This window comes from Heloderma suspectum, chromosome 2, assembly GCF_057233095.1.
Source record: "Heloderma suspectum isolate Gila_16-S chromosome 2, 16-S_ref, whole genome shotgun sequence".
NCBI classification, from domain to species: Eukaryota; Metazoa; Chordata; class Lepidosauria; order Squamata; family Helodermatidae; genus Heloderma; species Heloderma suspectum.
In genome coordinates, this window is record NC_139459.1 from 375,825,707 (window position 1) to 375,837,074 (window position 11,368).

At 50.8% G+C, this 11,368-nt stretch overlaps 3 protein-coding genes across 4 annotated transcripts in view; 2 read left to right on the plus strand and 1 right to left on the minus strand.

Annotated features, from left to right (window-relative positions):
- The window catches only part of LOC146356234 (uncharacterized), a 943,348-nt gene that overhangs the window by 212,392 nt on the left and 719,588 nt on the right, over positions 1-11,368 (minus strand). The window lies entirely within an intron of this gene.
- On the plus strand, positions 540-11,295 carry LOC146356241 (uncharacterized). 2 transcript variants are annotated; one of them, XM_084831644.1, is made up of 4 exons: positions 540-604; positions 6,712-6,823; positions 7,638-7,733; positions 9,114-11,295. In XM_084831644.1, exon 4 carries the CDS (start codon positions 9,345-9,347, stop codon positions 11,124-11,126), a length of 1,782 nt encoding a protein of 593 aa, XP_084687770.1. In that variant the 5' UTR covers positions 540-604; positions 6,712-6,823; positions 7,638-7,733; positions 9,114-9,344; the 3' UTR covers positions 11,127-11,295. The 2 variants fall into 2 exon arrangements, with proteins under 2 accessions (XP_084687770.1, XP_084687771.1); XM_084831645.1 differs by lacking the exons at positions 540-604; positions 7,638-7,733 and having other exon boundaries at positions 6,814-6,823.
- LOC146356242 (uncharacterized) overlaps positions 1,289-11,368 on the plus strand; it is a 113,074-nt gene continuing 102,994 nt past the window's right edge. Inside the window, exons 1-3 of the mRNA XM_084831229.1 lie at positions 1,289-1,738; positions 6,712-6,823; positions 7,638-7,733. Of these exons, the coding sequence (XP_084687355.1) occupies positions 1,289-1,738; positions 6,712-6,823; positions 7,638-7,733 (658 nt within the window). The remainder of the gene's footprint in view (positions 1,739-6,711; positions 6,824-7,637; positions 7,734-11,368) is intronic.

Below are 11,368 nucleotides of genomic sequence, written 5' to 3' on the forward strand. Positions count from 1 at the left end.
TGTGTGCTAGGAGAGGAAATGCTGAGGGCTGCAACCTCATGTGGGAGGGGGAGTCGTTCCCTATGTGTCGCAACGTCTATAAAAACAATCTGCTGATGTAAATCGGGGCTTTTGGCACTTTGGGAATTATCCCAGCCATACAGCTCGCGCGTTACTCGAGAGAAACGCTTTCCTTCACGCCGCGGTCCATCCGACTCCGATTTCTGCCGCACTTCTCCTGCGCCCCTTCTCCGCGCGCGCCCCCCGAGCCCCAACCCCGGCCCGCCCCTCGTCCGCTCCCCTGCCGCCCCCGTCCCGGCGGCTGGATGCTGCGTGCTTCGCTTCCCTGCTTCCGCCCGCGAAGCGTCCCCAGCCGGGCCGCCCGCCTCTTCCCCGGCCCGGGAGGGAAAGGCGCGCGGCCCTTCCCGCAGCCCCCGTTCTTTGCCGGGTCGGTCCCGGCCCAGCCCCCTCCGCCTGGGGCCCGCAGGAGCCTGGAACTGCAAGTCCCAGCATGCCGCGGGCGGAGGGCTGAACTGGCGAGCCCCGGGAAACCCGCGGGCGCGCGGAAGGCGGAGGAAAGGCCTGGCGGGGGAGGGCGGCAGCCGCTGCCCGTCGGCCGGCCGGGGTGCGATGAGGAGGGCTCCGCGCCCTCGAGGGCGGGACGCGGCGGGCGCGGGGAAGAGTAGCGGGCGCGGCGCCCCCGGGAGTGAAAGCGGCCTCGCGGGGTTCCTCGGGGAGAGACGGCCAGGGGTCGCCACGGGCGTCCTGGGGAAGGGGGCGGCGGGGAGAGACGGGGCGGGGGTCTGATGCACGCCAGCCAGCTGCAGGGCGCCGCGTGGCTCCCCCGGCACGACCCTCCCGCGGAAGCCCCCTGGGAGGGAGCCCGGCGCCACGTCCTGCCGCGCGGAGGGGACGCGCCTCGGGGCAGAGGGCCTGGCCTGGCGCGGGAGGGAGAGCGGGTCTCCCCCGCCCCGAGGGGAAGGGCCCCGTGGCGATCCAAGCGTGTCCGGCTGGGAAGCGCCCCCGAGCCGCGTGGTCGCGGTTGCACGGTCTCTCCGGCGCCCCCCTCTCCACGGGGTGCGGGGATGGTCGGGACCGGGGGCGCGGGCGGAACGGCGTCTGGGCCGGGGCCGGTGGGCGGCTGCGCCCCCCGGGGCTGGCGGAGAGCCGTCTTCGGAAGTGCGCGGCCGGGGCGGAGCTGCGTCGGCGCCCGTCCGGTAGGCGCGCGTGGGGAGGGGGCTTCGGCCAGACTCCGACCAGGGCGCCGCTTGCCTGCTGCAGGGGCGGGTCGAGGCGGCGCCTGGAGCAGATGCAGAGTAAAGGCCCCTGCTTGGGTGGGCTCGCTGCTGCTGCTCGGGCGGAGGGGCTTTTGCAGCCATCGCTGCGAGAGTTTGGCTGGCCGCCTTGCTGTGCAGGGGGAGAAGGCGGAAGCCGCCAGGCGGATCTGGCTGCTTTTGCGGGGCTGGCAGTGGGGGTTCTGCGTTTCCTTCTCCTTGGTGCCAGCCGCGCTCGTGCCCGGCCTCACCGCCCGAAGTTCGACGCCTGCGCAGTCCCGACGGCAAGCCCGCAAGGTGGACCGGCCAGAGACTTTGCGGTGCAGTGTTTGGGCGCTCGGGCTTTGGCCAGAGAGCCCCAGGCCCGAATCCTCCCTCAGCTACAGCGCTCACTGCTGAGCGTCAGCCTGGGCCAAGCCATGGCCCGAGGGCAGAGCGCATGCTTTGAATGCAGAGGTTCCAAGTTCGATGCTCAGCATCGCCAGGTAGGGCTGGAGAAATTCCTTTCTGCCACCCTGGATAGCTGCTGCCGGTCAGTGCTGACAATATTAAGCCGGGTGGCCCAAGGCACTGACTCGGTATAAGGCAGCTTCCTGGGCTCCCGCTTGTCCCGGGCCAACCTGCTCACGGGGCTGTTGTGAAGACGGAGCAGGGAGGGACACGTGTGGCGCTCGGAAGTCCTGGCAGGACAAGAGACTCGTGGCACGAGCATGGAGCGTGCGCAAGTCCATATTCATTGCATCAGTGATGCTGTCTAGCCATCTCATCCTCCGCCGTCCCCTTCTCCTTTTGCCTTCTGTCTTTCCCAGCATCAGGGTCTTTTCCAGAGAGTTTTCTCTTCGCATTAGGTGGCCAAAATATTGGAGCTTCAGCTTCGTTATCTGTCCTTCCAATGAGCACTCAGGCTTGATTTCCTTTAGGATGGACTGATTGGACCTCCTTGCAGTCCAGGGGACTCGTAAGAGTCTTCTCCAGCACCACAGTTCGAAAGCATCAGTTCTTCGGCGCTCAGCCTTCCTTATAGTCCAGCTCTCACAGCCATACATTACGACTGGGAAAACCATAGCTTTGATTAGACGGACGGTTGTCGGCAAGGTGATGTCTCTGCTTCTTACTATGCTGTCTAGGTTTGCCATAGCTTTCCTGCCAAGGAGCAAGCGTCTTTTAATTTCATGGCTACAGTCACCGCCTGCAGTGATCTTGGAGCCCAAGAAAATAACATCTGTCAGTGCTTCCATTTCTTCCCCTTCTATATGCCAGGAAGTGATGGGGCCGGTTGCCATGATCTTCGTTTTTTTAATGTTGAGTTTCAAACCAGCTTTTGCACTCTCAACTTTGACCCTCAACAAGAGGCTCTTGAGATCCTCTTCGCTTTCTGCCATGAGGGTGGTATCGTCTGCGTATCTGAGGTTGTTGAGAATTCTCCCAGCAATCTTAATTCCGACCTGTGTACTCTGCATATAAATAACACCATGAAGCTCAAACTAGAGATTAGGAAGCCAAGACCTGCTCCTCAACCCTGAGGGGGACAACTTCAACAGCTGGGAAGCCCCCCCGACCGCGTGGTTTCAATTGCACGACCCCCCCCCCCATAGGAGCGCTTGGAGTTGTAGGACGTTTTGCTGCCCAAACGTGCATAGGATTGCACCCTTGATGGATTGACGAATAGTCTGCGTCATCCCAAAGGCTCAGGGCTGGTGACAATGTGCTGATCAATTACTTTATCTTTCCGTGTTGCTGGTCACCAAAAGGCAGTTTGAATGAAACATGGCTTCAGCTGCTTCCGGAAGATGCACAGACTTTGGTTTTTACAGTATGTGTGGTACTTGACAGAGAATCATCAGCAACAAAGTCAGGTCTCTGCCCCTAGAAGCTTACAGTTTAAATGTAATTTGTAATCTAAAGTTACATAGCTGTTTGAAACTTAATTTTTGATGATACACGCTGTTGTTGCTGCTGTTGTTATCATCATCATCATGAGTATGTACTTCTTTTTCCTCACACCATGCAGCTATGATGTGCCTTTAGGAAGTAAGCGTGTGGAGATGTGAGTGGCCTAGACCCTTGTCCTCCCCTTGAAAATATACTTCCATTGTTCTGCACTTTTTATTGAAAAACACACACAAAGCTGAATTACATCCCCCTAACTGAGGTCTCTTTATGGTGAGGGAGGGGTGCTCATTCCCCTTCATGGATCATTGCCTTGTTGTGGCGAAGGGGCTTGCGTAACTCAGTGAAGCCATAAGCTATGCCGTGCAGAGCCACCCAAGACGGACAGGTCATGGCAGAGAGTTCTGACAAAATGTGGTCCACTGGAGAAGGAAATGGCAACCCACTCCAGTATTCTTGCCAAGAAAACCCCATGGAACGTATCACAAGGCTAAAAGATATGATGCCGGAAGATGAGCCCCTCAGGTCGGAAGGTGTCCAATATGCTACTGGGGAAGAGCAGAGGGTATTTCCAAGTAGCGCCAGAAAGAGTGAAGCGGCTGGGCCAAACCCGAAAGGACACTCAGCTGTGGATGTGTCTGGCGGTGAAAAGAAAATCCGATGCTGTAAAGAACAATATTGTTTAGGAACCTGGAATGTCAGATCAATGAATCAAGGTAAGCTGGAGGTGGTCAAACATGAGATGGCAAGACTGAACATCGACATCTTGGGAATCAGCGAACTAAAATGGACAGGCATGGGCGAATTTAATTCAGGTGACCATCATATCTACTATTGTGGGCAAGAATCCCTTAGAAGAAATGGAGTAGCACTCATAGTCAACAAAAGGGTGGGAAAAGCAGTACTGGGGTACAATCTTAAAAATGATAGAATGATCTCAGTACGAATCCAAGGCAAACCATTCAACATCACAGTAATTCAAGTCTATGCCCCAACCACTGAGGCCGAAGAAGCTGAGGTTGATCGGTTCTATGAAGACCTACAACACCTTCTAGAACTAACACCAAAAAAAGATGTCCTCTTCATCATAGGGGATTGGAATGCTAAAGTAGGAAGTCAAGAAATCACCGGGATAACAGGCAGGCATGGCCTTGGTGTACAAAATGAAGCAGGACAAAAGCTAATAGAGTTTTGCCTAGAGAACATGCTGATCATAGCAAACACTCTTTTCCAACAGCACAAGAGGCGACTCTACACATGGACATCACCAGATGGTCAATATCGAAATCAGATTGATTATGTCCTTTGCAGCCAAAGATGGAGAAGCTCCATACAGTCAGTAAAAACAAGACCTGGAGCTGACTGTGGCTCAGATCATGAGCTGCTTCTTGCAAAATTTCGGCTTAAATTGAAGAACGTCAGGAAAACCACTAAACCGTTCAGGTATGACCTAAATCATATCCCTGATGAATATACAGTGGAGGTGAGGAATAGATTTCAGGGATTAGACCTGATAGACAGAGTGCCTGAGGAACTATGGACGGAGGTCCGTAACATTGTTCGGGAGGCAGCAACTCAATCTTTCCCAAAGAAAAAGAAATGCAAGAAAGCCAAGTGGCTGTCTGATGAGGCTTTACAAGTAGCTGAGGAAAGAAGGGAAGCGAAAAGCAAGGGAGAAAGGGGAAGATATACCCAACTGAATGCAGAGTTCCGGAGAATAGCAAGGAGAGACAAGAAGGCCTTCTTAAATGAACAATGCAAAGAAATGGAGGAAAACAACAGAATGGGAAAGACTAGAGATCTCTTCAAGAAAATTGGAGTTCTCAAGGGAACGTTTTGTGCAAAGACGGGCATGATAAAGGACAAAGAAGGCAGGGACCTAACAGAAGCAGATGAGATTAAGAAGAGGTGGCAAGAATACACAGAAGAACTATACAGGAAAGATCTGAATGTCCCTGATAGCCATGATAGTGCGGTCACTGAACTTGAGCCGGACATCCTAGAGAGTGAAGTCAAGTGGGCCTTAGGAAGCATTAGTAACAACAAAGCTAGCGGAGATGACAGTATTCCAGCCGAGCTATTTAAAATCCTAAAAGATGATGCTGTTAAAGTGCTGCATTCAATATGCCAACAAATCTGGAACACTCAACAGTGGCCACAAGACTGGAAAAGGTCAGTTTACATTCCAATTCCAAAGAAGGGCAACGCCAAAGAGTGTTCAAACTACCGCACAATTGCGCTCATTTCACATGCCAGCAAGGTGATGCTCAAAATCCTACAAGCTAGGCTTCAGCAGTATGCGAACCGAGAACTACCGGAAGTACAAGCTGGGTTTCGAAGGGGCAGAGGAACTAGAGATCAAATCGCCAACATTCGCTGGATCATGGAGAAAGCAAGAGAATTCCAGAAAAACGTCTATTTCTGCTTCATTGACTACGCTAAAGCCTTTGATTGTGTGGATCACAACAAACTGTGGCAAATTCTTAAAGTGATGGGAGTACCAGACCACCTTACCTGTCTCCTGAGAAACCTGTACCAGGGTCAAGAAGCAACAGTAAGAACCAGACATGGAACAACCGATTGGTTCAAAATTGGGAAAGGAGTACGACAAGGCTGCATATTGTCACCCTGCTTATTTAACTTATATGCAGAGTACATCATGAGAAATGCCGGGTTGGATGAATCAGAGGTCGGAATTAAGATTGCTGGGAGAATTATCAACAACCTCCGATATACAGACGATACCACCCTAATGGCAGAACGCGAAGAGGATCTCAAGAGCCTCTTGTTGAGGGTGAAAGAGGAGAGTGCAAAAGCTGGTTTGAAACTCAACATTAAAAAAACTAAGATCATGGCATCTGGCCCCATCACTTCTTGGCATATAGAAGGGGAAGAAATGGAAGCAGTGACAGATTTTACTTTCTTGGGCTCCAAGATCACCGCAGACGGGACTGTAGCCATGAAATTAAAAGACGCTTGCTCCTTGGGAGGAAAGCTATGGCCAACCTAGACAGCATAGTAAGAAGCAGAGACATCACCTTGCCGACAAAGGTCCGTCTAATCAAAGCTATGGTTTTCCCAGTAGTAATGTATGGCTGTGAGAGCTGGACTCTAAGGAAGGCTGAGTGCCGAAGAATTGATGCTTTCGAACTGTGGTGCTGGAGAAGACTCTTACGAGTCCCCTGGACTGCAAGGAGGTCCAATCAGTCCATCCTAAAGGAAATCAAGCCTGAGTGCTCATTGGAAGGACAGATAACGAAGCTGAAGCTCCAATATTTTGGCCACCTAATGCGAAGAGAAAACTCCCTGGAAAAGACCCTGATGCTGGGAAAGACTGAAGGCAAAAGGAGAAGGGGACGGCGGAGGATGAGATGGCTAGATAGCATCACGGATGCAATGAATATGAACCTGAGCACGCTCCGGGAGAGAGCGCAGGACAGGAAGGCCTGGCGTGCTATGGTCCATGGGGTCACGAAGAGTCGGACACGACTGAACAACAACAACAACAAGGGGGGCTCATTGCTGCATCACCTGTAAAACTCCTGATGCTTAACCTTGTTCTTGGCAGTTCGCCAACCGATACCCTGGTACCAGCAGCCAGGGCCAGCTAGAGCACCATCCTGTCCCACTCCCACAATTCCGGGGCAGGAAAGGAGAGCACGGCCACAGCAGCTCCCTCCGTAAGTGTGTTTCGGATTGGTGCCCTTTTGTGCTTTGCAGTGCGGGGGGCAGGGCAGGGGTTGGGCTGGAGACCTTTTCTGGAAACATTTCACATCTTGATGAACATGGCAAAGAGGGAGGCAGATGAGTGGTGCAAATGAGAAGCAAGATGAGGTCTTGTTCAGCTATTCTATGATTAATGTTCATTGTCAGAGGTTTGTGCCAGTTTTGGGGATTTATCACACAATGCTACGCATGTTTACCCAGAAGTCAGTCCCGCTCTGTTCATTTGCCAGTTGGGCTTTCTCCCAGGTAAGTGTGCCTAGGATTTCAGCCTCAGCTGCCTTCCCAAGATCTCTGTAAATTTAATTCGAACTAAACACCCACTGGATCGCACCGTTAATTCTTGAACAGTAGTTTCTACAGAAAGCAGAACTGCCAAATGCAACCTGCTCTGTTAGCTACCATTTTTGGTACAAGGTCGGCATGTGCGTGGGCAAACAAACCCTGGTGGAGGGAGGGAAACAGGAGAAGATCAGTTGGGCGGAGGGGAGAACGGGGTGTGTGTGTGTGGTTCAATCCAGCTGGGTATGTGGACGTTTCTGTTGCGGGATGGGAGAGACATAATGCAAGAGCTCAGGGAAGGCTAGTGGGTAATGTGGGGCGCTAAGGGCGTGTGCCAGGGGGCTGCTTAAATGAGAAGGGATCTGTCCGTGGGGGCTGAGTTGAGAGGGTGAAGCTTTCATAGAGTATCATATTTTGGAAACCTAAAATATTTCTGAGTGAGTGAGTGAGTGGCTGAAAAAGATTTTAACACCCCTGTATTTTTCTCAGACATCCAGTTGAAATACCCCTGCCTTACCATCCGCTGCACTGTTTTTGGATCCCAGTTGAAGGCTGCATATCTCACAAGGTTGATAATCGTAGAAGGTGCGTTGCTGTGACTGTCACGGAGGGACCCTGCACTCCTGGATTTGCCGCTGCACTAGCTTGTGACATAGTTTGTAGATATCAGGGCTGGGGGTGGGGGGAAGTAAAGGCCTGGTAACTATGTATACACACCTCATCTTAATGGTCCTAGGGAGGGAAAAAAGGCAAAAAAACCTTGTCCCCCCTCCCCCCCGAATGTTCCCTTCTTTCCCCAGGCCCCCACATCTCTACCTGGGCCATAGGTAGCTTTGTATGTGACCATCTACACTGACGTCTACAGACACATTAGATAGGAAGTGCAGAGCAGGCAGCTATTTTCAGTTTGGTCCCGTCCCCCCCGACGCCACAGCCCCTCTGTAGTTCTGCTTTCCCTGCCCTGTTTCTCTTCATGTAACTGTGTGGAAATCGATACCATCGTTGTATTACAGAAACATTCCTCCGCCAAGCATCCTCCAGGTGTGTTGGATACAACTCCCGTAACCCCCCAGTCATCTTGCTGGGGAATCACGGTAGTTATAGTCCACCATATCTGGAGGTCACCAAGCTAAGGTACACTATTCCACAGAAAGAAAGGAAAACACACGTCTGTGTCTCGTGACCTGGAGAGGGAAGCAGACCTGGAAGCAATTCATGTCATGGCTGTAGACAGTAAGTTACTCCGAAGGTTACCTGTAACGGACATTAGACACAAAGGTGGGGGTAGTTCACCTGGTTTACCGTTGCTTGATTCCAGCAGCCTGTTCGCTCCTGCTTTAGTCAGGAAGGAGTCTGTGCAAGTAATAGAAATACCTCGTAGTTCAAAGACATTAGTTCTACATTGGGGAAATGTCAAGATATTTGTTTTGAACTATAATGCAAAGTGCAGAGAAAGAACAGTCAGCAATGTCCACCTTATTTTGTGGGTTATTTTGTGAAAATTAAAGAATCCCTTGTTGGAAACTGTTCTTCAAGATGCTTGTTCAACTTGATGCGTTTTGCTGATACATGAGAATGTGTGGTATAAAATTGATCCCGTGAAGCTCAAACTAGAGATTAGGAAGCTAAGACCTGCTCCTCAGCCCTCAGGGGGACAACTTTGACAGCTGTTCTGCTGAAATCCTGCATACGGTCCTTGAAGCATTTTTGAATTATCACTGGGGTTTTTTCATATGTGTGTGTGAGAGATGTTCTACTATGCAGCTTTCTCATTTTACAAGAGTAACGTCAGTTTGTCAGTGCTTTCTATCATGTTTTTAATGTAAACTTTTACAGTCAGTGCAACACCTGTTGTGGCAAGATCCTACATACGTTCCTAGAAACATTTTCAAATAGACACTGGGATTCTTTGGAGGGGGGTTTGTGTAATGTACTTACACTATACAACTTTTTATTTCATCAAAGGTACGTAAGACCCTATGTGCAAGTGGAAGTCTTACTAATCAGCAGAGAATACACAGTGGGGAGGAGTCGTATAAAGGCAGGGAATGTAGAAAGACTTTCAGTGATCGAGGAAATCTCCTTCAACATCAAGGAACCCACGCTGTGGAAAAGCCATATAAATGCCTGGAATGTAGAAAGAGCTTCAGTCGTAGTGGAAGTCTTACTAGACACCTAAGTATCCACATCCGGGAGATGTCATATGCATGTGAGGTATGTGGAAAGTGCTTCAGTCATAGTGGAAAACTTACTCAACATGAAAGAACACATACCAGTGATAAGCCATATAAATGCCTGGAATGTGGAAAGAGTTTCAGTGAGAGTGGCAGTCTTACTAGACATCAAAGAAGCCACACCGGGGAGAAACCATATACATGCCTAGAATGTGGAAAGAGCTTCCGTGTAAGTGGAAATCTTACTCAACATCAAAGAACCCATACTGGGGAGAAACCATATAACTGCCTGGAATGTGGAAAGAGCTTCAGTGTAAGTGGAAGTCTTACTGGACATCTAAGTATCCACACTGGGGAGAAGCCATATGAATGCATGGAATGTGGAAAGCGCTTCACTGAGAGGGGCAAGCTTACTCAACATCAAAGAACCCACAGTGGGGAGAAGCCATATACATGCCTAGAATGTGGAAAGAGCTTCAGTGGAAGTGGAAGTCTGACTAGACATCAACGAACGCACACCGGGCAGAAGCCATATAAATGCATGGAATGTGGAAAGAGCTTCCGTGAAAGTGGAACTCTTACTAAACATCAAAGAACCCATACTGGGGAGAAACCATATAACTGCCTGGAATGTGGAAAAAGCTTCAGTATTTGTGGCAATCTTATTATTCACCAAAGAACGCACACAGGGAGGAAGCCATATAAATGCCTGGAATGTGGAAAGAGCTTCAGTCATAGTGGAAGTCTTACTAGACATCAAAGAACACACACCGGGAAGAAACCATATAAATGCATGGAATGTGGAAAGAGCTTCAGTCATAGTGGAAATCTTACGAAACATCAAAGAACACATACTGGTGAGAAGCCATATAGCTGCATGCAATGTGGAAAGAGCTTCAGTGCAAGTGAAAATCTTACTCAACATCAACAAATGCACACCGGCCAGAAGCCACATACATGCATGGAATGTGGAAAGAGCTTCCGTGGTAGTCTTATTAGACACCAAAGAACCCACACTGGGGAGAAGCCATATAACTGCCTGGAATGTGGAAAGAGCTTCATTGATAGAGGAAATCTCATTAAACATCAAAGAACCCACACTGGAGAGAAGCCATATGAATGCATGGAATGTGGAAAGTGCTTCAGTGTAAGTGGACATCTTAGTCAACATCAGAGAACACATACCGGGGAAAAGCCATATAAATGCCTGGAGTGTGGAAAGAGGTTCAGTGATAGTGGAAGTCTTACTAGACATCAACGAACGCACACCGGGCAGAAGCCATATAAATGCCTGGAGTGTGGACAGAGCTTCAGTCATAGTGGAAATCTTACTCACCATCAAAGAACCCATACTGGTGAGAAGCCATATAAATGCCTGGAATGTGGAAAGAGCTTCAGTGATGGAGGAAATCTCATTAGACATCAAAGAACCCACACTGGAGAGAAGCCATATAAATGCCTGGAATGTGGAAAGAGCTTCAGTAAAAGTAGCAGTCTTACTCAGCATCAAAGAACCTGTATGAGTACCTGTGTCGGGAGAAAGACGGGGGGGGCTGGGACCTTGTTGATTCTCTGTGATCCCTCAGCGGCTTGCGATACCATCGACCTCGGTGTCCTTCTGGGACGACCCTCTGAGTTGGGAGCGGGAGGCCCTGCAGTGCAGTGGTTTCGCTCCTCCTCGGAGGGCCGGCTCTGGAAGGTGGTGCTTGGGCATCACTGGTCTGCCCCATGGATTCTCCTGCAAGGAGTTCCGCGGGGGCCAGTTTTGCCCCCTTGCTATTCAACATCTACATGGAGCTGTTGAGTGCGGGCGTCCGGAGTGTTGGAGTGTGCTGCCCTCAGTACGCCGAGGACACACAGCTCTACGTCTCCTCTTCCTCTTCTTCAGGTGAGGCTGTGGAGGTGCTAAATCGGGGCCTGGCTGCGACAATGGACTGGAGGAGGGCTAATAAATTGAAACTAATCCAGACAAGACTGAGATGCTGTTGGTGGGTAGTTCTTCTGCCTGGATGGAGGGTGCTCAGCTGTCCTGGAGGGGGCCGCACT

Bases quoted from the DNA above. Each gene is read 5' to 3' on its own strand.
- LOC146356241 (XM_084831644.1), top strand. From the start codon at position 9,345: ATGTCATATGCATGTGAGGTATGTGGAAAGTGCTTCAGTCATAGTGGA.